Source organism: Capra hircus, chromosome 11 (assembly GCF_001704415.2).
Source record: "Capra hircus breed San Clemente chromosome 11, ASM170441v1, whole genome shotgun sequence".
Classification (NCBI taxonomy): Eukaryota; Metazoa; Chordata; class Mammalia; order Artiodactyla; family Bovidae; genus Capra; species Capra hircus.
The window spans coordinates 19,375,001-19,401,120 of NC_030818.1; the positions used below are offsets into that span (position 1 = coordinate 19,375,001).

General features: G+C 38.6%; 1 protein-coding gene across 2 annotated transcripts in view; it reads right to left on the reverse strand.

Annotated features, from left to right (window-relative positions):
* HEATR5B (HEAT repeat containing 5B) overlaps positions 1-26,120 on the reverse strand; it is a 99,621-nt gene that overhangs the window by 73,212 nt on the left and 289 nt on the right. For both annotated transcript variants that reach the window (XM_005686481.3, XM_005686482.3), the window contains exons 2-11: positions 25,351-25,498; positions 22,212-22,423; positions 17,930-18,038; positions 14,756-14,905; positions 9,695-9,866; positions 8,138-8,295; positions 6,631-6,880; positions 2,900-3,055; positions 2,202-2,452; positions 127-238 (exon numbers count right to left, since the gene is read on the reverse strand). In XM_005686481.3, the coding sequence (XP_005686538.2) occupies positions 127-238; positions 2,202-2,452; positions 2,900-3,055; positions 6,631-6,880; positions 8,138-8,295; positions 9,695-9,866; positions 14,756-14,905; positions 17,930-18,038; positions 22,212-22,423; positions 25,351-25,476 (1,696 nt within the window). In that variant the 5' untranslated portion in view covers positions 25,477-25,498. The remainder of the gene's footprint in view (positions 1-126; positions 239-2,201; positions 2,453-2,899; positions 3,056-6,630; positions 6,881-8,137; positions 8,296-9,694; positions 9,867-14,755; positions 14,906-17,929; positions 18,039-22,211; positions 22,424-25,350; positions 25,499-26,120) is intronic.

A 26,120-nucleotide genomic window follows, 5' to 3' on the forward strand; every position in this document is an offset into this window, starting at 1 on the left:
AAACACCATTATCATTTTACAGCCTCATTCAAAGTCTAGAGAGTGAAGTTGAATACTTTTAAACTTTCTTTACAGTCTACTGACAGTTACAGAATAAGATAAAATCCCACTCAGTTACAGCTGTACCTAAAGTCATGAGTGCTCCAAGTAAGAGCCATCCAGCTTGGGTGCGCTGTAAAGACAGCCTGCTATTTTGGGCAGCAGTTCGTAAGAGATCTTCAGCAATACTAACAACCATCTGCAAGAGAGGTTTAGAACTGGAGTTTAATTTAAACAAGTTACCAAGATGAAAAAAGAAAATACATAGCTAGTATACTTTTCTTAAAAAAGAATTTGTCCTTTTTTGTTGTTGCTGTTAACATGCTTTTAAAGAGGCAACATCAATACCTAATCAATCTCAACTGCACTGCTGACTCAAAGAAGACCCAGAACAGCACAGTGGTTAAGAATATGACTTGCAGAGCCGAGATGCCTGAGTTCATACCCAGTTTTGTCAATTCCTAGCTTTCCGACCTAGAATAACTTCATCTCTATGCCTCGTTGCTAAAATAGGAATAACAGGAGAACCAACGTCACTCACGTGCGGATTAAATAAGTTAATACAGGAAAGCACTCAGAATGGTGCTGATCCATGCAGTCACTTAATAAATGCTATTAGCAGTAACACTGTAAACCTACACTTAAAGATTTGTTGAACTCTTACTATAAATTTTCCATTAAGCTACTCTTAAGGTGGTTAGAAAAGACACAGGAAGAAAGGGAAGTAACAAGCAGCATACGATCAGACGACAGAGTAACAGTACAGATGCAGTGGTCAGCAGAGAGAAAGGCTACCACAGACTGGGTAGCCTTGAAGGCATTTCATGGAAGAGATGGAACTTGAATTGGGCTTCTAAACAAAGCAGCTAAGTTTGGTGCAGGTTAACAAGAAGAGAGATGAAATTCTAATGTAAGATGTTAGCATAAGCAAAGACATGGAGGCTGAAGAAAAGCTTGGAAAGAAAGCAATGTGGCTAGTCCGACGAGCGCAATGGGAAACTAGAATGAAAGGAAAGAATTAAAGCAAATTATGAAAGTACAAGTTTAGCAGACAGAGGTGATTACGGTTTATTCTCTGATCCTGCGTAGTCTCTAAGGGTCTTTGAGCACATATAAAACATGGAAGAGATGGGAGAAAAAGACTCCAAAGAAGGAAAATCAGTAGGAGACAAGCATGTGACAAAGGGAGATGGAAGCCCGGGTTTGAGTAGGAGCTATTGAAGTCACAAAAATGAACGGACACGGGCCAAGTAACCCAGAAAAAAGAAAAATTAAAAACTTTAGCCCAATATGAAATTGCAAATAATACTTATATAAACACTTATATTCCTAAGAAGAAAATCTTCATAGTAGTATACGGTATAGCAGAAAGAAAGGCGAAAAAAAGGTAACTGATTCATGACAGCTATTCAAATTTTATTAAGTATTACCAAAATGCTAACTATAGCAACAGCACATTCTCTTGACATTTTGAATATAGCAATGTGAATTATAATTCTAAAACTCCAAAGAAAAGCTCTGATTTCTAAAGAATCAGTATAAGGTTTTTCTAATATCTCTCTAAAATAAATCATAAAATGATATTATACCCAGACAAAACCTATTATTTCTGTAACAGAAGTAAGTATCGAATTTTAATTAGGGTCTGTCAACTCCATATGGGCTTCCCCGGTAGCTCAGCTGGTAAAGAATCCGCCTGCAATGCAGGAGGCCCCGGTTCAATTCCTGGCCGGGAAGATCCCCCAGAGAAGCGATAGGCTACCCACTCCAGTATTCACAGCCTTCCCGGGTGGCTCAGACGATAAGGAATCTGCCTGCAGTGTGGGAGACCTGGGTTCGATCCCTGGGTTGGGAATATCCTCTGGAGGAGGGTATGGCAGTCTACTCCAATATTCTTGCCTGGAGAATCCCCATGGACAGAAGAGCCTGGTGGGCTACAGTACATGGGGTCACAAAGAGTCGGACACAACTGAGCGACTAAGCGCAGCACAGCACGGCCTAACTCCATATAAACAGAATACTATGTCACTTATTATCACGCAAAACTGTTTTTGTTCGATCATCCAGTTCAACATCAAACACAGAAGGTATTCCTAAAGACTAAATAAAGACTAAATAAAGCCCACGGGTTAGCACTTAAAATTCTAGGATCTTTGTCATACCTTTCCCTTGGCATGAGGAATGCCCAAAGGACACTGATGAACTCCACCTAACAAAGCAGCCATTGCAAAACTGTATCCACTAACAGCTTCTGGTGAAGTTTTTAAGCTGTTGAGCCGTTCTGCACATCTGTCTAGAAATGGCGTCAACTGGAAAGGTAACGCCACAGCCACACAGCGCAAACACCAGGCAGCAGCAAGTCGAGCTGCCATGCTTGGATGGAGAAGCACTGAGGTCACAGTCTCCAAAAGACCTAAAAAATACTCAGAATTACTCTTTAATGAAGTCACACAATTTGATGAGTTAAAAGACTATGTATAACACCACCATTATTATTGTGTTACAATTTTACACAGATACTTTCAGAACTGCTGCCAAAAAACACACACATCTCAACTTAGGAAAGTTTTCTACAAAGAACATGGTACAATTATATCCAATGAATTATAAAATGCTGATGTATTCAATAAAGTTTAGGAACAAAACTACCATGACTGTTTCTGTCTCTCAAAGCAATATTTTAATATTTAATTCAAGATTCATTATCACAAATAAATAATCCTAAATAAAACCCAACTTTTAATGGATGATTTAAACTGCTAATTACCATGTTAAGCAACCAATTGGGAGTTTATCAATCACACTTATGACTTTTAAAAATATTGAAAAAAATATTCTGGCCTATAAGTGAACAGCACACCTATAGATGCTTCCTGAATAAGAGGGGATGCGGTGGCATTCAGGCTCTGCACCAGGCTCCCGAGCTCCTGCAGGGCACAGACCATCACATGCTGGCTTGCCGCAATGTCTGCTGCTCCAGACTTGTTCTCCCCACTAGTGTCATTTACTACCGCTTCTGGAAACACAAAATCAGGTATGGAATGTGGGTGAATTAAACCATGATATAATTTTTTGATCTATACAATTTTATGTTTTTAAATTATACAAGCTGAATGCCTGACTGTTAAGAACTGTGTTTGTATCTCTAATAATTCAGTTCAGTTCTGTTGCTCAGTCGTGTCCAACTCTTTGTGACCCTGTGAATCACAGCACGCCAGGCGTCCCTGTCCATCACCAACTCCCAGAGTTTGCCCAAACTCATGTCCATAGAGTTGGTGATGCCATCCAGCCATCTCATCCTGTCGTCCCCTTCTCCTCCTGCCCTCAATCCTCCCAGTATCAGGGTCTTTTCCAGTGAGTCAGCTCTTCGCATGAAGTGGCCAAAGTATTGGAGTTTCAGCTTTAGCATCAGTGTTTCCAAAGAACCACCAGGACTGATCTCCTTTAGCATGGACTGGTTGGATCTTCTTGCAGTCCAAGGGACTCTCAAGAGTCTTCTCCAACTCCACAGTTCAAAAGCATCAATTCTTTGGCACTCAGCTTTCTTCACAGTCCAACTCTCACATCCATGTATGACTACTGGAAAAACCACAGCCTTGACTAGATGGACCTTTGCTGGCAAAGTAATGTCTCTGCTTTTGAATATGCTATCTAGGTTAGTCATAACTTTCCTTCCAAGGAGTAAGCATCTTTTAATTTCATGGCTGCAATCACCATCTGCAGTGATTTTGGAGCCCAAAAAAATAGTCTGCCACTGTTTCCACTGTTTCCCCATCTATTTCCCATGAAGTGATGGGACCAGATGCCATGATCTTCAGCAATACATGAACTGTGAACTTCCAGATGGTCAAGCTGGAAAAGGCAGAGGAACCAGAGATCAAATGGCCAACATCCGCTAGATCATCAAAAAAGTGAGACTGTTCCAGAAAAACATCTATTTCTGCTTTATTGACTATGCCAAAGCCTTTGACTGTGTGGATCACAATAAACTGTGGAAAATTCTGAGAGAGATGGGAATACCAGACCACCTGACCTGCCTCTTGAGAAACCTATATGCAGGTCAGGAAGCAACAGTTAGAACTGGACATGGAACAACAGACTGGTTCCAAATAGGAAAAAGAGTATGTCAAGGCTGTATATTGTCACCCTGCTTATTTAACTTCTATGCAGAGTACATCATGAGAAATGCTGGGCTGGAAGAAGCACAAGCTGGAATCAAGATTGCCGGGAGAAATATCAATAACCTCAGATATGCAGACGACACCACCCTTATGGCAGAAAGTGAAGAGGAACTCAAAAGCCTCTTGATGAAAGTGAAAGAAGAGAGTGAAAAAGTTGGCTTAAAGCTCAACATTCAGAAAACTAAGATCTCTAATAATTAGGGAAACACAAATCAAAATTACAATGATAAAGAAATCAATGATGTCCCTAGTACACATTCAGTAAACATTAGGAGCTATTACTGTTTCTTTACCATTTAAGAGCTGCAATGTGTTGGTAGCATCACTGTCAAATTACTGACCAGAAAGAGTATCTATAAAGAGAGTGACTTTAGAATTTCTTACTGAGATGTTCCTCAAAGTTTCCATTAATGTTGTTGACCCTTTCCCCTATCTTTTAGCTTCCAATAGAATTGATATGTATTTAATCATGAAAAAATGAAAAACTCCTTATCAAATTACTAATTAAGACTATATCCTGGCCCATAAATTCCAGATACATAGCACTGTGTTTAATTCTTTTACTATTTTAAGAATCAAATGACTAATCTATGACCTTAAGACTCTGAAATGAGAGTAACAAACTTTCTTATTTACATTCATTATGAATTACCAGGCTATAAAATATAGAATAATAGGAAATAACTGATTAATACATTATGGACTAAAATTAAACACCTCTTTTCTCCTGAGATACTTCTGGACTTGGAAATGCATGGACTCTCTCCTTTGGTTACTAAATTAGAATTTCCCTAAGTCAAGGCTATGGTTTTTCCAGTGGTCATGTATGGATGTGAGAGTTGGACTGTGAAGAAGGCTGAGCACCGAAGAATTGATGCTTTTGAACTATGGTGTTGGAGAAGACTCTTGAGAGTCTATTGGACTGCAAGGAGATCCAACCAGTCCATTCTGAAGGAGATCAGCCCTGGGATTTCTTTGGAAGGAATGATGCTAAAGCTGAAACTCCAGTACTTTGGCCACCTCATGGGAAGAGTTGACTCATTGGAAAAGACTCTGATGCTGGGAGGGATTGGGGGGAGGAGGAGAAGGAGATGACAGAGGATGAGATGGCTGGATGGCATCACGGACTCGATGGACGTGAGTCTGAGTGAACTCCGGGAGCTGGTAATGGACAGGGAGGCCTGGCGTGCTGCAATTCTTGGGGTCACAAAGAGTCGGACACAACTGAGCGACTGAACTGAACTGAAACAAGTGTTATCTGTGTGGCTTGCTATTTTACTCCTACCATATGGCAATGTTTTTGTCACGCAAACATTTCTTTAATGAATCAACAAACAAATATCTTTAAAGTTGTGAATCTAGGACAGATTACTACTTTAACGTATCTAACAATACCTCATTAATTTGAACATCTTTTAATTCCTTTCAGTTAGTCCATTTAAAATATATTTGCCTAGTAAGCTACTAACTATAACAAAAAAACTCACTTTCATTAATTTCATAAGAATTTATTAATTCTCTAAATTAAAGTCCTGGATATTATACAGTCTTTAAATTCTTATTTCTAAAGACATGTTAGGCAATATACTTTTCTTGATTAATATATATTCACAACAGTGATAAAATAAACTATCTCATAGAATTTATATTTTACCTTGCATCAGTTCCCTAATTGTATTATAAGCACCAAGACGACAGTAACTTTATCCTACTCATTGCTCAAAACCTGAATTACTCGTTTGCAATCTCAAATACTGAATAACTATTAGTTCATCTGAAAAAGTTATAAAATTGATACTGCCTAGAAGGTTTCTTTTAATTATGAATTACTGAGGCTTCACAGCATACTCTGTAATGGGTTAAAAATCACCTATAACTGTTTTTAAGTCTTCATATCAAGCCTAATAAGGGTGGGGAAAACAACATGTATTTATAAAACAGGCTCCAAGAAAAACCATAATAGGTTATCCCTCAAAGATTCCTCAATATGCTACTGCATGCCAGGAGAGCTATAAAATCAGTAAAGGTACTAGGAATAAAACAGAAAAAACCTAATCTTACAAACACACTACCCAAATATTAAAAAACTCCAATTTACTGTAATTATGTTATTTTAATATCAAATAAGAGTACACAATAAAAAGGACTATTAAAACACAGTCAGAGACTTCCTTGGTGGTCCAGTGGCTAAGACTCCATACTTCTAATGCATGTGGTGCGGGTTCAATCCCTGATTGGGAAATTAAAATCCTACATGCTGCATGGCGTGGTGGAAGAAAAGAAGGAAAAAAAAAACACACATTCCAGAAAGAGATATGAACTAATCAGATCTATCAGTATTTATTAAGGGTAGCAATAAAGAACTAAATGACTAATAATCAACAACACATACCATGACATCAATTCTTACCTACTGCTTTCATTTGTTTTCCAATCGCCTGGCATATCTCTTTGGCAGCTGCAATCTGAGCTTTTTCACCTAGCAAACTGCCCACGGTAGCTCTTAGGATAAAGGAGACACATCGTCTGGAATACACAGCCTCCACATGTGTTTGTGTTGCCCGAGGATGGGAAACCAGATCAAGTACATGAGACAAGAATGTAGCAAAGCTACGCTCCAACCACTGGCCACCCAATGTTGTTACAAAAACAACATATGCCTGTTAACAGATTAAGATACAACTTCAGGTAAATTTATACACACAAACTGAAATTACAGATAAAACAACTATGTAAATAACTGATGACAGCATGCAAAATCACTTATCTTTCAGATTACAACTGAGAAAATTTAAAACTTGAGACCTTTCTAGTACTTGTAGCATAGGATTTACTGGTTGAAGTATCTTTAACTAAACACAGTTCTTGGGATAATAGCTTCATGAAGAACAGAGAGTGGTGTGTGTGGGAAGAAAAGGTGAAATCACCCTGGGGATGGAGGTGATGGAGGTAATGTATGTGTGTCAGTGTGTGCACTTAGTCGTGGCCAATTCTCTGTGACCCCAAGGACTGTAGCTCATCAGGCTCCTCGGTCCATAGGATTTTCCCAGCAAGAACACTGCAGTGGGTTGCCATTTCCTACTCCAGGGGGTCTTCCCAACTCAGGGATCGAACCCAGGTCTCTTGAAACTCCTGCATTGAGAGGTGGATTCTCTACCACCAAGCCACCTGGGAAGCCCTGATGAAGATGATACAGTAATATGCCCCAACATGCTAAATAAATGCTGACCTAGAGCTATAAAACATTCACTTATGACTATTAGGTGGAAATGGTTTACTTTTATTTTACATTTGTTTCTGGAACAAGGTATAATTGGATGATTTTGACTAAGATCACAAAAAAATCATTTCACTTTAATGTGTGTGTGCTCAGTTGTGTCCAACTCTTTGTATTAGATGTTAACTATTATTATTATATTATTACCTGTAATATCTTATTTGGTATTAATTATTATTCTGAAATTATCTCACATAAGGTTTAACTTCATAAGCACATTGGTGATTAAGCAATGATGATAAATCCAAAGTACCAACCAACATTTTTAGCTACAAGGGTTGCTGAAAACATTAAAATCTAAATTCTTCAAGCTACTTGAATAAAATTTCAGTTAAAACTAAACTATTCTACATCTGATTTTCTGCCAAGTAAAATTTGGGAAAATTTTGTTACAGATAGATAGATGTAGCAGATGCAGGTTTATTCACACATCATTAAGTATCTAACGTTCCATATAAGCATGCAGTTTACAATTTGAATGCAATTCATTCATTTAGTAAGAGAAATGCTTTGAAAGACATTTTTAATTATTAAATTTTAGATAGCATTAAAAATCTATGTATGTGCTATTACTTAGTACAAGTCTTCGATGAAATTTCACAAGTGATATGAACAGAATTCTTTTATACATATTACAAACCTGTGTAACTCCAACTCTCACTTCACGATTAACAGACCCTCCAACTTTTAACATTTCTCCACCACTCTTTAAGAAACCTGACCCTCCACGCAGAAATCCTGTGGCCATGAGTTCTAAGACTTCATCAAAGGTTGCTCGCTTCACATTCTGGCGCATTACTTTCAGGAAAAAAAAGCAAATTTATAAAGCAAATATATTTTGCTATTTAAATGTTTTCTAATAATCTAGCTTTAAAACTCAAGCATTTATTTTTAAGGATACTTAAACTACTACAAAGGAGACAGTCATTTATTTCTTATAATCTTACAATTTACAAAGTATTTGTAAAAATAAATTTGATTTTTAAGCAAAAAATGCTAAAAAAAAAAAAAAGGAAGGCGCTACAAATTAAAAACAATTCAATACTATGACAAAATAGTCTAACAATTGTCCTAACTTTATATGAGGAACACGACAGGGACAAAGTACATCCATAGCAGGTAATGCTAACTGATCACAGCCCTCACTCACAATTGAGATGGACACAATGAAACTTTGTCAAGACCATGCTTTCTGTACAACAGTTAACCTATGGGTTGAAATGTCACTGGACTGCAACCAACTTGCTACCCCTGGTAAAGAGCTGTCCTACTTTATAAAGTCCTTTCATATAGAGAAGCAAATACAATCCTCACAAAAATTCTGCAGAACAGGCATAAAGCTCATAATTAGGTACGTGGACTTTAGAATTTGATGCCTGGGTTTTGATTTCACTTAACAGAACACTCATTACACCACAAATGACACCATCTCTCTAAGCCTCAATTTCCTTGTTTATAAAATGAGAATAATAGCAATACTCAGGATTAATAGGGCTTTTGAGAGGATTAAATAAAATAACTCTGCTCTCATTCATAGTTAGCACTTAATGAATGTTACCTATCATCATTATCATTGTTACCTAATTCAAACATTGAAATAATTATCATTAACGATGAAAAGACCGAAGTTCAAAGGGTTTCACAGCAAATAAACATAAGAGCTAGGACTTGAACCTGTAATCTGAGTCTTTTTCTACAATACAGAGATGGAGGAGGCGTGGGGACAGCAGCAGAGCTGGGCTCACTCCACAGCTACTCAGAGCTGCCCCTGAAGCATCTCCATGGAACTATGAGGCACAGCAGAAATAACTGAGGAGATCAGCACTGCCTCCGAGTCTGCTTATAATAATGGTCAAGAAAAGGAAAATTATACTTTGCTATGAATGGAGATCTACTCTGGCAGGTTCTAGTCCCTGTACATGTGGATGGATACAAGACCACTCCATAAATCTTATTTGTTTATATGTCCAACATACTTGCTACATGTAATCTTGTTCACTACTATCATAAAAAATGTCCTGCCCATATCAAGGAAAAAGTCATGTGGGAACTATTTTATGAAAATGTAGACAAGCATATTTAACAATTTAAACTCTTTAAACTGACTTGCCTAGAAGTAGTACGTCATCTAGAAGGAAGCATTCCATATATCTTCAGACACCTGTTACACTCTAGACTGGGGGCTGGAAAATGATACCTGTTGCTTGCTTTGGCATCAGTGCTGTAGCCATGACCGTTCCTAAGAGTTTAGACACTGCCACTCGTACCCCATAGTTAGAGTTTTCCAAAGCCTTAAAGCAGAGAGTGGCTATATTTTCCAGTTCAGCAGTCCACATGAACACAGCTTCATTCTGTAGTTCTAGGAGGCACTGGAATTTTTAAAATAATAATAATAAATGGATTAGAACTTCTGTTTCCAGAGACAAAGGTAACAAAAACCAGAATTATTCTCTCTTCTGAAATAACAACAACAACAAAACATGGACAAAATACATGAAACAACAGTTTTGAAGACACTGGCCATCAGGCAACGAAGAATGCTAATCCTTAAGAGATAAAAAACACCAGTTGGACCCTACAGTTGTCCCAGCATACTCCCTTGAGTTTCTAGCAGGTAGGAGGAAACACATAACCCTGAAGTCCTGTGTTAGAAAGAAGAGTCTCAAATCAATAATCTCAGCCTCTAACTGAAAAACTAGATGACACAGAGCAAATTCAACACAAAGTAAGCAGGAGAATAGGAAACAATACAGTTAAGAGAGGAAATCAATCAACCAGAAAACTGAAAAGCAGAAATGAAACCAAAAGCTGCTTGTCTGAAACAACCGACATATCTGCTAAATCTCTAGCCAGACAGATGAGAAAAAAGAAAGAAAAGACACAGATTATCAAAATTAGGAATGGGGAAGTCACATAACTGCAGATTCAGTATATATGAAAAGGACAATATATTTGACAACTTGGATGAAACAGACAACTCACTCAAGAAGAAACAGATAACCTAAATAGCCCAATATCTATTGTAAAAACTGAGTTTGTAGTTTAAAATCTTTCCCCAAAGAAAACTGGAGACCCAGAGAGTTGTACTGATGAATTCAACCAAATGTTTAAGCAAGAAATAATACCAATCCTATATAAACTCTTCCAGCAAATTGAAGAGAAGGGTATACTTCCCACCTCAACATACTGACCCTGATATTGAAATCTGACAAAGACACTACAAGGGAAGAAAACTGCATACCAATACCTGCCACGGATGTAGATGCAAAACGTGTACACAAACTTTTAATAACTCTAATCCAACAACATATAAAATGAATATACATCACGACCCAGCAGGGTTTATCCTAGGAATGAAAGATTGATTAAAATTCTAAAACTAATCAGTGCAATTCATTAGCAAGTTGGAAAAAAATTCATATTATTCATCTCATTAAATGCTAAAGAAACATTTAACAGATTATAAGTATAACTGGGGAAAACTGAACAAGATCAGTGGACTGTGTCAACGTCACTATTGTATTATGCTGCTTGTAATGACGTATGCTTTTTCAAGATATTACCATGGGGGGGAACTAGGTATAAGTTTATAAAGATCTCTCTCTATTATTTCTTACAATTGCATGAAAACCTGCATACGATGTGCTTAGTTACTCAGTCATGTCGGACTCTTTGTGACCCCATGGACTATAGCCGCCAGGCTCCTCTGTCCATAGGACTATCGAGGCAAGAATATGCCATCTCAGGCAAGAATATGCCATCTCCTCCTCCAGGAGATCTTCTTGACTCAGGGATCAAACTCATGTCTCCTGCACTGGCAGACGGTTTCTTTACCACTTGAGAAGCCACTTGGGAAGACCCTGCATGTAAACCTACAATTATCATACAATTATCCTAAAATAAAAAACTTAGTAAGAAAACAGGAACAACACTAGATATCAAATTTAAAAAAAAAACAAACACGCATTTGACAAAATCTAAAATACATTCTTAACAAAAACTTCTTGGAAGGCTAGGAATATAAGGGTATTTCCTCAATCTGATAAAGGTCATCAAAGAAAACTGACAGTTAACATCATACTTAATGGTGAAGGACTGAATATTTTCCCTTTAAGGATCAAGAACAAGACAAGAATGTTGGCTCTCATGTTTTCTATTCAACACAGAACTGAAGGATCTGGTCAGGAAGTGCAGTAAGAAAGAAAAATACATAAAAGGCATCCAGACTGGAAAAGAAGCAGAACTGTCTCTACTCATAGGCAACATAATTGTCTATACAGAACACCTGATAGAATCCACTTAAAAAGCTGACACGGGGACTTCCCTGGTGGTCTAGCGCCTAAGACTGTACTTCCAATGCGGGGGGCCTGGGTTTGATCCCTGGTCAGGGAACTAGATCCCACATGCCACAACTACAATCTGACACAGCCAAATAAATAAAACATTAAAAAAAAAAGCTGACATAGAATTAATAACAGTTTAGGAAGGCTGGTGCATACAAGATCAATGCACAAAGCAACTGTATTTCTCTATATCAGTAATGAACAATTAGAAATTTTAAAAAATTTCTCATCAATACTATTTAAAATAGCGTAAAAATATGAAACAGTTAACAATAAATCTGACAGAAGATATGCAAGGTCTCTGCATCTGAAAACCACAAAATGTTGCTAAGAGTGATCACAGAAGACCTAAATGAATGGGAGATAGAGATATCGTATTTATGAGTTGGACTTAATGATAAGCTGTCAACTCTACCCAAACTGATTTACAGACTTGGTGCAACCTGAATAAAAATTCCAGCATGCTATTTTTGTAGAAATTGATAAGCTAAAATTTCTATGGAAATGCAAAGGACTGAAAATACCCAAAACTATTTTAGAAAAGAAAATGTTGAAGTGCCTACTTGATTTTAAGGCACTATAAAGTTGAGCTTCCCTGATAGCTCAGTTGGTAAAGAATCCGCCCGCAATGCAGAAGACCCTGGTTTGATTCCTCGGTCGGCAAGATCCGCTGGAGAAAGCATAGACCACCCACACCAGTCTTCTTGGGCTTCCCTTGTAGCTCAGCTGGTAAAGAATCCACCTGCAATGCGGGAGACCTGGGTTCAATCCCTGGGTTGGGAAGAGCCCCTGGTGAAGGGAAAGGCCACCCACTCCAGTATTCTGGCCTGGAGAATTCCATGGACCATATAGTCCATGGGGTCACAAAGAGTTGGACAGGACTGAGAGACTTTCACTTTCACCTTCAAAGTTACAGTAATCAAGAAAGGTACATCAAGATAGACGAATAGTTCAATGAGACTATTCAGAGATTTCAAAAACAGACCCACAAGTATATGGACAACTGATTTTCAACAAAGGTGCAAAGGCAATTTAGTGAAGAAAAGATAGCCTTTTCAACACGGCACTAGAACGAATAAATATTCATGTGTAAAACAAAACAAAAAAACCTTTGATTCATACCTTGCACTATATACAAAAAGTAACTCAAAGTGGATCACATACCCAAGTGTAAAATCATAAAACTCATTTGGAAAGAAACACAGGAGAAAGCTTGGGCTAGGAGAAGTTTTCTCACATACAATGCTGTGCTGTGCTTAGTTGCTCAGTCATGTCTGACTCTGCTCCTGCATGTACTGTAGCCTGCCAGACTCACTGGACTGTAGCCCACCAGGCTCCTCTGTCCATGGGGATTCTCCAGGCAAGCGGTGGGTTGCCATGCCCTCCTCCAGGGGATCTTCCCAACCAAGGGACCAAACCCAGGTCTCCCGAAGTGGAGGAGGATTCTTTACCATCTGAGCCACAAAAGAAGCCCATGAATACCAGAGTGGGTAGCCTATCCCTTCTCCAGGGGAAATTCCCAACCCAGGAATAAAACTGGGGTCTTCTGCATTGCAAGTGGATTTTTTTTTTTTTACCAGCTGAGCTACATGGGAAGCCCCTTACATACAACACTAAAAGCATAATTAACATAATAAAAATTGATAAATTAGGCTTTGACAAAATTCAAAACTCCTCTTCATAGAAAGGAACAATTTAGGGAATGAAAAGACAGACCACAGGGTGGGAGAAAACATTTGCAAATCACCTATGTGATAAAGAAATATATAAAGAACCTACAAAGTACTCTCAAAATTCAATAATAAGAAAACAAATAACTCAACAATGTAAAAATTTTTGAATAGACTCTTTATCAAAGATGTTAATGGCAAATAGGCACCTAAAATGATCATCATTAGTCTAGAAATGCAAATTAAAGCCACAATGAGATACCTGTACATATCTATAAGAATGGTTAAAAGTTAAAAGACTGGCAATACTCAATGTTGATAAGGGTCATGGAGAAAGAGGAAATTTCACAATACTTTGGAAAAGGTGGGAACTTCTCCAAAAATTAAATGTAAATCTAGAATATGATCCAATCATACCATTCCCAGGTATTTATCCATGTGAAAGAAAAGGATATGTCTATATGGTACCCCAATCCAGTACTCTTGCCTGGAAAATCCCATGGACAGAGGAGCCTGGTGGGCTGCAGTCCATGCGGTCATGAAGTCGGACACAACTGAGCGACTTCACTTTCACTTTTCACTTTCATGCATTGGAGAAGGAAATGGCAACCCACTCCAGTGTTCTTCCCTGGAGAATCCCAGGGACGGGGGAGCCTGGTAGGCTGCAGTCCATGGGGTCGTGAAGAGTCAGACACAACTCAGCGACTTCACTTTCACTTTCATGCATTGGAGAAGGAAATGGCAACCCACTCCAGTGTTCTTGCCTGGAGAAACCCAGGGACGGGGGAGCCTGGTGGGCTGCCATCTATGGGATCGCACAGCGTCGGACATGACTGAAGCGACTTAGCAGCAGCAGTAGCATACAAAAACTAGTACACAGGTGTTCACAGAAGCTTTTTTGGTAACAGCCAAAATTTGAAGCAACCTAAATACTTATAGTAGGTGAAGGAATACACCAATTGTGGTATATCCATACAATGAAATACTACCCAGCAATAAAAAGAAATGAACTATCGATACATGTAACAACACTGACAAATCTCAAAATAATTATGCTGAGTGAAAGAAGCCAGGCCAAAAAAAAGGACATACAACAGCATTCCCTCCTATATATGACTCTAGAAAATGAAATGAAACGAATCCATGGGAACAAAAATCATACCATATTTAAAAACAAAGAAAAAAAATCACTGATTAAGGGCAAGCACGTTAAGAAGCAATGTTATAAACCAACTAAGAACTAACCTTGGCAACTGCACATCGAACAGCCATTGACCTGTCAGTTAAGAGGGACCTGGCATTCTTGTAAATATCACGATGACAGGAAGCTGCTGCACCACCCAGTCCATTCAGAACTTTCTGTAGACTCATTAAGATTTCACTTCGCCCCTGAGACTACATATGAACATAAAGAAAATTCCACATTTAAATAAGAACACACCAATACACAAAATTTCTCTGCACCTAATGGCCTTAATTCTAAACATAAATAGTAAGTAATGAAAAATAAAAAAGTATTCTAAAATGTATCTAAAAGGTAAAAATAATTATGAACATCAACAAAATAATACCTGAGAAATTATGTTACAATAAGTAAACATATTCTAATATTCCAGGACCTGTTGAATTTCAAATAATGAGAACATGATAAATTCAAAAGCTTCAATATAATAATCTCTCAAGGTTCCCAACTTTCAGAATGTAAAAAGTTACAAAAAGTACCTAAGTAATATAAAGCATCTAAAAGAGGAATAAAATAGCCAACACAGTTTTAAAACTTCTCAGATATATTCCAAACTATGAAATTATTAGGACTAATTTGAACTGTTGTTTTTGTACTGTTACAGTGTTTGATTCATATTTCTGATAGCTGATTGAAATATAGATCTCTTTCATTAGATCGCAAGCTTTTTGAGATCAAGTGGTAGATGTTATCCATCTTTACAAGCCTAAAGATATGCCTGAGAATATGTCCTCAACTCTTGTTTAATAAATGAATAGACACACAGTTCTTAGAAGAGATGCTGTCCAAGAAACCTTTAGTTTTCCAAGGTAAAGAATTAGACTATGAGACCAGTGCTTGGTCTATTTTCAGTTAACCCCAACTGAACAAAGAATTTTCAGAAGTAATAACAAATTGAAATGACAAAACAGAACTGTCTTTATATCATATTAGCCGCTGTGGATTGAATACTGTCCTGCCAAAAGACAAGATCAGTCCTATGCCCTGTTACCTGTAATCATGACTTTATTTGGAAGTAAGGTTCCCAGATAACCTTAGGAAGCATCACTATGAAAAAAGCTACTGGAGATGATGGAATTCCAGGTGAGCTCTTTCAAATCCTGAAAGATGATGCTGTGAAAGTGCTGCACTCAATATGCCAGCAAATTTGGAAAACTCACCAGTGGCCACAGGACTGGAAAAGGTCAGTTTTCATTCCAGTCCCAAAGAAAGGCAAAGCCAAAGAATGCTCAAACTACCGCACAACTGCACTCATTTCACATGCTAACAAAATAATGCTCAAAATTCTCCAAGCCAGGCTTCAACGGTAGGTGAACCGTGAACTTCCAGATGTTCACGCTGGATTTAAAAAGGCAGAGGAACCAGAGATCAAATTACCAACATCAGCTGGATCATTGAAATAGCAACAGATTTACAGAAAAATATCTGTTTCTACTTTATTGACTATGCCAAAGCCTTTGACTGTGTGGATCACAATAAACTGTGGAAAATTCTGAAAGAGATGGAACTACCAGACCATCTGACCTGTCTCCTGAGAAATCTGTACGCAGATCAGGAAGCAACAGTTAGAACTGGACATGGAGCAATAGACTGGTTCCAAATAGGAAAAGGAGTACATCAAGGCTGTATATTGTCACCCTGCTTATTTAACTTATATGCAGAGTACATCATGAGAAACGCTGGACTGGAAGAAGCACAAGCTGGAATTAAGACTGCCGGGAGAAATATCAATACCCTCAGATATGCAGATGACACCACCCTTATGGCAGAAAGTGAAGAAGAACTAAAAAGCCTCTTGATGAAAGTGAAAGAGGAGAGTGAAAAAGTTGGCTTAAAGCTAAACATTCTGAAAATGAAGATCATGGCATCTGGTCTCATCGCTTCATGGCAAATAGATGGGGAAACAGTGGAAACAGTGTCAGACTTTATTTTTGGGGGCTCCAAAATCACTGTAAATGGTGACTGCAGCCATAAAATTAAAAGATGCTTACTCCTTGGAAGGAAAGTTATGACCAATCTAGACAGCATATTAAAAAGCAGAGACATTACTCTGCCAACAAAAGTCCATGTAGTCAAAGCTATGGTTTTTCCACTAGTCATGTATAGATGTGAGAGTTGGACTATAAAGAAAGCTGAGCACCGAAGAATTGATGTTTTTGAATTGTGGTGTTGAAGAAGACTCTTGAGAGTCCCCTGAACTGCAAGGAGATCCAACCAGTCCATCCTAAAGGAGATCAGTCCTGAATATTCACTGGAAGGACTGATGTTGAAGCTGAAATTCCAATAGTTTGGCCACCTGATGTGCAGAGCTGACTCATCTGAAAAGACCCTGATACTGGGAAAGATTGAAGGCAAGAAGAAAAGGGGGTGAGAGAGGATGAGATGGTTTGATGGAATCACTGACATGAGTTTGAGTGAACTCCAGGAGCTGGTGATGGACAGGGAGGCCTGGTGTGCTGCAGTCCATGGGGTTGCAGAGTCGGACACGAGTGAGCAACTGAACTGAACTGAGAGAGAAACGACATCAAGTAAAGATGAGGTCATACTAGATCAGGGTGAACCCTAATTCAATGACTGGTACCCTTATACCTTGAGAATCTGGACACAGAACCAGATGCATCGGTAGCACACCGTGTTGCAGCAGAGAGAGAAACACGGAAGATGTATCTCCAAACCCAGGACCACCACCAAATGCCCAGGACTGCCAGTAGCAACAGGAAACTAAGAAGGCAAGGAAGCATTATTCCCAAGAGTCACCAGAGGAGAAATGGCCCTGCTCATACCTTGATTTCAGACTTAAACCTCCAGAATTGGGACCTAATAAATTTCTGTTGCTTTAAGCCATCCATTCTGTGGTAATTTATTAAAGCAGCCCTAGAAAACTAATACATTAGCTATGGTATAAAAAAATAATATAGCACTACAAAAATATCCCTGGGATTAATGTAAACCTCTTCTTTGTTAAGGAAAACCATAACTTCCTTTCTCCTTGAAATATGAGGAACTATGCATTAAAACAAAGGGCAAGTAATATTTTTTACAAGTAATAATTTTAAATTACCCTCTTGTTAACCCATATGAGTAATACATTTAACAGAAAAAAGGCAAACATAGGTTTTACCTAACACCTAACTCCCACCACAAGCAAAACATTTAATACTTGTTGTAAAACTTACCTCTGCACTCTTCAGAGATTTCAAAAGATTATTCACTGTTTCTGGAAATGCACTGCCTAACATTCTCCCCATTTTTTCATAAAATGCTCCAACACAAGCCACTGCAGCCCTGTAAGAATTGACATTTTCATCAGTCACTGTTCAGATGAATAATTTTGTCATTTTTTTTTTAATTTTCAGAAATCAATTTGTATTTGTGCAGGATATTTTTGTCCACAAATTTTAAACTTTTAATAATACCTTGTTGATTACTGACTAGCATTAAAAAAAATCTATAAATAAAAAATGCTGGAGAGGGTGCAGGGAAAAGGGAAGCTTCCTACACTGTTGGTGGGAATATAAACTGCTATAGCTACTATGAAAAACAGCATTGATATGGAGGTTCCTCAAAAAACTGAAAATATTGCCACCGTATGATTCAGCAATCCCATTTCTGGGCATATATCCGCAAAAAACAAAAACTCTTTAATTCAAAAACACATATGCACCCCAATGTGCATAGCAGCACTACTTACAATAGCCAAGACATGGAAACAACCCAAATGGCCATCAACAGATGGCACAGATGGCAACAGAACAGATGGCAGCTTAAGAAGATGTGGTGTATATATATATACAATTGAATATTACTTAGCCATAAAAAAGAATGAAACACTGCCATTTACAGCAACATGGATGGACCCAGAGAATATCATACCAAGTGAAATAAGCCAGTCTGAGGAAAACAAATATTATTTGATATCACTTATTTGTGGGATCTAAAAGAAAATACAAATGAATCTATATACAAAACAAAAAGAGACTTAGAGAAACGTATGGTTACCGAAGGGGATGAGGGGGGCAAGGATAAATTAGGAGTATGGGATTAGCAGATACAAACTACTATACAAAAAACAGATAAGCAGTAAGGATTTACTGTTCAACAAAGGGAACTATGCTGCTGCTGCTGAGTCGCTTCAGTCGTGACCGACTCTGTGTGACCCCATAGATGGCAGCCCATCAGGCTCCGCTGTCCCTGGGATTCTCCAGACAAGAACACTGGAGTGGGTTGCCATTTCCTTCCCCAATGCATGAAAATGAAAAGTGAAAGTGAAGTCGCTTAGTCGTGTCCCACTCTTCGCAACCTCATGGACTGCAGCCTACCAGGCTCATCCGTCCATGGGATTTTCCAGGCAAGAGTACTGGAGTGGGTTGCCATTGCCTTCTCCGAACGAGAACTATATTTTATATCTTATAATAACCTATAATGGAAGATAATCTGAAAATATATGTATATATAGAATATATATAAAAATTGAATATATATAAACTGAATCACTTTGATATATGCCTGAAACTAACACAATATTGTAAACCAAGTATATTTCAATTAAAAATTTTTTAGAAAAAAATGCCTTATCATTGTTAACAAATACTATGGTTAATCAAACTGTATTCTTGTCAGAAAAGAGAATAAACATATATTCATATAATAAATCATACCTGTCCTTTGGAAAGAAACCCAAGCTTTCCTTTTGTTGTTGTTATTTTATTGCTAAGTCCTGTCTCTTTTGCAACCCCATGGACTGTAGCCTGCCAGGCTCCTCTGTCCAAAGGATTTTGCAGGCAAGAATACTGAAGTAGGTTGTCATATCCTTCTCCAGGGGATCTTCCCAACCCAGGGATTGAACCTGTGTCTCCTACATTGCAGAGAAATCTGCATGTATCCTTTGGAGTCTCACAAATCTGCGCCTAAATCCTAGGACCTGCCACACAAAAGCTATGTGTCCTGAACAAGTTACTGATTAAATAAATTTAGTTTACTATCCTACAAGCAACAAACAGTAGAATCAGAGACTCGATCTTCACCTCTTCGACTCCAAATCCCATGGTTTTTTCAATACTCTATAGGCTGAAAACAAAGCTAAAAATGTCTGAGGTCATTTGCCAGAATGTATTATGGAATTTCTAAGTAGAACCCATGAATCCACTGGAAATACGTATGAGTAATAAGTAATATGCAATAAATTCTGCTTTATCAGAACTATAAAATCATGTGTGGATTTGCCAAGTAATGGAGAACTAAATCATAAAACTATGAACATACCTCCAAACTCCAGAATAAACTGGAAAGCACTTTTAAGATCCATATGCATTCCAAACAACACAAAATTTAATCACAGCATACCTATGTCATTGAAAACAGACCTAAACACCAGTGTTCAAGTTCAGAATAGTTTCCCATTTCCTCTGTAAGCTGTTATACTGGTCCTGGCTCCTTGAATGTTGGGTGTTGTGAAGGTGTATCCTTGGCACCTTCTCCTCTCAAAACAGTAATACACTCTTCCTAGGTAACTTTATCCAGACCGCAGGTTCAGCCTACTCTCAAATCTTCATTCTCTCTCTACTCACCAAAACAACATTCTCAGCTCAGGTCTCTGAAAGCCAGACCAGGATTTCCAACTGCCTACTACACACTGTTACGTGGACTCAAACTCAGCACGTTCAGGACTGGATTCATCCTTTTCTCCTGAACTTATCCCCTCCACTATTCTGTACTAGAAATAAGATATAAATAAGCCAGCTGTTTCCAGTTATAAGTTTTCTTTGTCCAGAAAATAGGTTGGGAAACACAGTCTGCAGGCCAAATCTGGCCCATCATCCAGTCTTCCACCTGTTGCTGTAAATAGTTTTATTGGTATACAGCTGTACTCATTTATTTACATACTGTCTATGACAGAGTTGAGTGGCTGCAACAGAGAAGATATTCAACAAATCCAAACCTATTTACTACCTGGCCCTTTCCATAATACTTCCTGGTCCCTAACCCATCACATCCATCTTCCCCTTTTCCCGTCTTAATCCCTTACTTGACTCATTTCCATATGGCATCCCTTGATGGTTCTTCTTTGGCTGATGCTTTTTTGAGAAGCCCTCACTGACACTGCTCTTCCCTCACACCACAGCTAAGTTTATTCAGGTGTTATTTTCCCTCCCACAGCACTCCTCACTGTACTATAACTGCTGATTTTCTTCATGGACTCTCACAAGGTGCATCCCTAAGGCCATTATCCTCAAGACTTCCTGTGAAAACATCTGCCCTAGATCCAAACAAGTATGTGCTTGGAGTTGGGTTAAGTCCTTAACTTAGGGAGTCAATAAAGTGAAAGTGAAAGCTGCTCACAGACTGCAGCCTGTTAGGCCCCTCTGTCCATGGAATTCTCCAGGCAGGAATACTGGAGTGGGTAGCCCGCCATTCCCTTCTCCAGGGGATCTTCCCGACCCAGGGACTAAACCCAGGTCTCCCATACTGCAGGCAGATTCTTTACTGTCTGAGCCACGAGGAAAGCCCAAGAATACTGGAGTGGGTGGTCTATCCCTTCTCCAGTGGATCTTCCCAACCCAGGAATTGAACCAGGGTCTCCTGCATTCCCTAGTGGCTCAGTTGGTAAAGAATGTGCCTGCAATGTAGGAGACCCAAGTTTGATCCCTGGGTTGGGATGATCCCTTGGAGAAGGAAATACCAACCCACTCCAGTACTCTTGCCTGGAGAATTCCACGGACAGAGGAGCAGGACAGGCTGCAGTCCATGGAAATGCAAAAAGTCGGACACAATTTAGCAACTAACTTTCACGTTTTCACTCCTGCATTACAGGTGGATTCTTTACCAGCTGAGCTCCCAGGGAAGCAGCCTCTGTCTCAGGTACTCAACTCCACCATTTTGGCATGAAAGCAGCTACTATATGAAGGAGCATGTCCTATTTGAATAAAACTTTATTTACAAAATAGGTAGCAAGCTGGATTTGACCTGGGGGCTATAGTTTGCCAGTTCCTGCATCAATCTCATCACCTAGAAAATCTTTTCTTTCCATCCCAGCCAAGAATATTACCAGAAACCCCTTCAAACTTCCTTCAAAATTACCAGAAACCCCTGTGCAAATTGCTGACATCAAACCAATTCTCTGTAGTTTGCTACAAGTCCCAGGGACAATGGAGCATATGTTGAAATAGAACTCCTTCCCCAGACCTACTTAGAGCTTTTACTATCAACAGTACGCCCCAGGCTCCTCTACCTGGGAATCTTTATGCTCAGCAGCCCTTCATTAAGATAATGTGTAAGTATTAGTCGCTCAGTCATGTCTGACTCTTTTGCGACCCCATGGACTGTAGCCCACCAGGTTCCTCTGTCAATAGAACTCTCCAAGCAACAATACTGGAGTGGTTTGCCATTCCCTTATTGAGATAAATTACTCTAAAAAAAAAAAAACAAGTTTCAAGGGTTAATTTCAAAGTAAGTACTTACAATTTTGTTGGTAAGTAGGCTGCAGTGTCATCTTTATTTCTGATAATGTCATTACATTTATCAAGTGTTTGAAAAACAGTGAAAGTATCCCCAATGCTATAAAGGGCTGCAAGGTTTTTAGCTAACAATTTTCGTGTAGGTGGTCCAGGTGAACTACTTATTAATCCAGTTAATTGTTCAACAAGTTTTTTCTGTTTTTCCTTTACATCAGTCTGTAAAAAAAAAAAAATCAGTTTTTTTCTTATACATAATTTTATCTTTTAGTCCAAAAGGTTGTTCTGTTTAAATTTAAAGGAGATTAAATATTCTCCTTCATTCTTCTCCAATTCCACAAAGTCAGCTATCAGTAAAAGTGACTACTCTATATCCAAAAAGTTTCCACACTGGCTTATTAAAAAATAAAACAATCCAAGGATGTAAATATTGAGTGTATGGACAAATTAATGTCTTACAACTCAGCTAGGGTCCCCCGTAAAAGCAAAGTCAGTAGCTCACAAAGCTATATAGCTCAGTAAAGGAAACCAAAAGAAACTCTGAAGAGCCCTAGGCAACAGAAAAAATATTCAGATTTTCTCATAATGAATGCTGAGAATTTATCCATTCATTAAAGGAATATTTATTGTGCACGTATATGCCATGCACTACTCTAGGCACTGGGGAGCAAGAGTGACCACAATAGACAAAGCCTCTGCAGTCAAGAAGTTTACATTCTAGTGGGGAGAAAGAGTGTTTACAAATAAACATGAACAGTCTAAGTTCTTACTATTTTATAGAGACGAATAAGAAAAAGGCAACCTGAAGAGAAATCAAGATGTGAGTTATACAGATATCTGGGAGAAGAACATTCCTGGCAGGAAACAAATGCAAAGGCCTTGCTCAGCATGCGTGAGGATAGAGAAGTCAGTGTGGCTGGAGCAGAATAAGACAGAGGAAGCAGCAGGGGATGAAGTCAGAATGGTAGAAGGGACCTGGTCATGCACTGCCTCAGACACCACTGTAAGAACTCTATTTTATTCTGAGAGTTTGAAGCAGAAGAGGGACATGATTAAATGTTCTAACAGGCTCGTTCTGACTACTGAGCCAAGGCTACTCTACAAACGTACATGGTTAGAGGCATGGTGAGCACTTAAAAAGTCGTGGCAAAAATTCGATGAGAAATGAGGGTGGTAGCAATGGAAATAATGAAAAATAATTGAATTCTGGACATACGTAGGGGATAGAACCAATATGAATTGCTGAGAAACACGATGTGAAGTTTGAGAAAAAGAGGGAAGTGAAGAATGACTCTAAGGTTTATGATTTGAGCAACCAGAACGATAAAATGGTCACTTCCTGACAGAAAGTACTGGGGAGAGGACAAGTTTGGAGGGTTAAATCAAGAATGTGGTTTTAACGTTGAGATGCCATTTAGATATCCAAGAGGTAGAAGTGGGGCAGGTAGTTAGATTACTATGCAGATGGTAGTAGAAGTCATGACATTAGATGGTGTCACTGAAGGAATAAGTAAGATGTATTTAAAAAAAAAAACTGTGCCCAGGACTGAGAAACAGCCAGCAAAAGAGAAGTAACTAGTGAAGCTGGACGAGAACTAAAAGCAGTGTCTTAGGAACCACAAATAGGAAAAGATTCACACCAATGGTGCATCAACAGTATTGTTAACAATTTATTTTTTAATGTGAGTGAAGGGAGCACAGATGTTCATATTATCATGCTTCACAATTTGGATAACTTTTTACATACTCCTTTTATTTTTCAATTTCACAACAAAATAAAAAAATGTTTTAAGTATTTCCAGACAGAGGATCAGCTAGGTGAAAAGCTGCTGATGGGGCCATTAAGACAGAATACTGACCACTGGTTTGGGCAAAAGAAGATCTGTTTCAGTGAAATGGAGGCAACACATACCCAGATGGAGTGAGTTTAACAGAAAACAGGAACTTTTAGTTAAGAACTGTAATGAATCCATGTGTTAATTCTGTCTCTACAGAAACTAAAGTATACTCCAGGGCAATCAAAGAAATAAGTAACTAAAAAGCACAAGGACACAAAGGCAAAGAAAACAAAGAATGAGCTATACTCAATAGGGAAAGCTAGAAGATACCCAACTTCCAACACAGAACCCCCTAAAAGCTCATGTATGTTGTGGCTTTTGTTTTGAGGCATCAAAGTTCTCATGGAGGAGAGAGTAAAGTTGCACCTAGAAGTGAAGGGAATGACTGGGAGTCTATTTAAGACTCTCTCCTTCATTCTGGACTTCGCAAGCTCGGGCACAATTGTGGGCTGGGAAAACTACACTGACAACAGGGGGACTAAGTAAAAGTTAACATACTGAATGTTGGAGTCCCCAGCCTTCTCCGCCAAACCCTAGAATCTAGGCAGCTAGTCATATACCTTAGGACACTTTAAACTAAAAAAAGGCTCTTGTGGGGAATGACTAGCCAAGAGAAACCTATAAAGAGTTCCTCAAAGAACTGGACCAGTATGACAAAGCACAGTTAACAAACATCATTCTGCCCAGCAAACTTTTACTACTTCCTCTTAAACTTTTTTTAAAATTTATTTATTTTTTAATTGAAGGATAATTGCTTTACAGAATTTTGTTTTCTGTCAAACCTCAGCATGAATCAGCTACAGGTATACATATATCCCCTTCCCTCTTAAATTTGAGCAGATGGTAAAAGATCATCAGATGTTTGATTTCCTAATTTTAAACACAGCATCTAATTTTAAAACAAATATTGAAAAGTAATTTGGATGAAAAGACTGTGAAGGAAAGAAAAAAAAAAGGCTAACTCTTCAGAGAGACAAGTGAAAATACTGCAACTGCTACACAGCACTAAGGGACCCCTTGAAGTTGGAGATAATGAATTTAAGGTGAGAACAGTCACATAATCTTCTTTTTCTCCACTCAAATTTAGATGTCCAGGAAGAAATATGAAGCCTCTATCCAAGCAATAAGCTGGATTTAAATGAGCTTTCAGTTTTTGCCACAGGATAGAAAAAAGGACAGACAAGAAATTTTTACTACAGTGTAATATTTTCAAGTGACCCACAACCTCCAAAACATAATGTGCTTTCTTACAAATCATGTACACATAACATTCTTTACACGTTTACTAGATAAAAAGCAATACCATACCTTGTTGGCAGCAACCAAGACTTTATCAAGAAATCGCAACCATTCAAAGATAAAAACTGGTCTCTTTGCTTCAGTGATTTGAGCCAAAGCTTCTTCATTGAGCAATAAACTGTGGGCTAACTCCATGACTGAAGTTTTAAATTCACACCTTAAATAAACAATTTTAAAATTCTTGTAAGGACTTGTTCATGTTAAAAGTCAAGCTTCATGAATGTAATCACTAAGAAAAGAAATACAAGGCTTTATTTCTCATCTCACTTGGAGGACACATACGTAACTTCTTTGAGGCAAATGATTTTAAAGGATAAGGGTGCAAATAAAAACAAATCAAAGTCATGCTTGTTGAGGAAGAATGGATAATGGGGTCAAAGGAAAATTAATATAATCAGTGCAAAAAAGGCATGGTTCCAGAAGAAAAACAGATGTCCTTTACCCATTTCATACACGGAAAACCGAAACACCAATTATCAAACATCAGCCGAGCATGACAACCCACCCTCCTTTTTTCTCTCCTTCTGCTCGATGCACAGCACCCTCCCCCTGCTGCACCTGCCCCAGGAGGACTTCAAGGCGTCCCAGCAGAAAGATGCCACCCTGGAAGCCTCTGAGAGTCTTCCTTGGGGGGATGAGGTGGCGGCGGGAGGCCAGATACCCGCGGCCGAAGCTTCAGCTGCAACGCCGCGGGGGGGCAGGAACGCAGCTGGCAGAGGCCGCGCGCGCAGCTGGTCCGGGTAAACCCGACTATTATGAGAACCGAAGCGCTGCGCCGG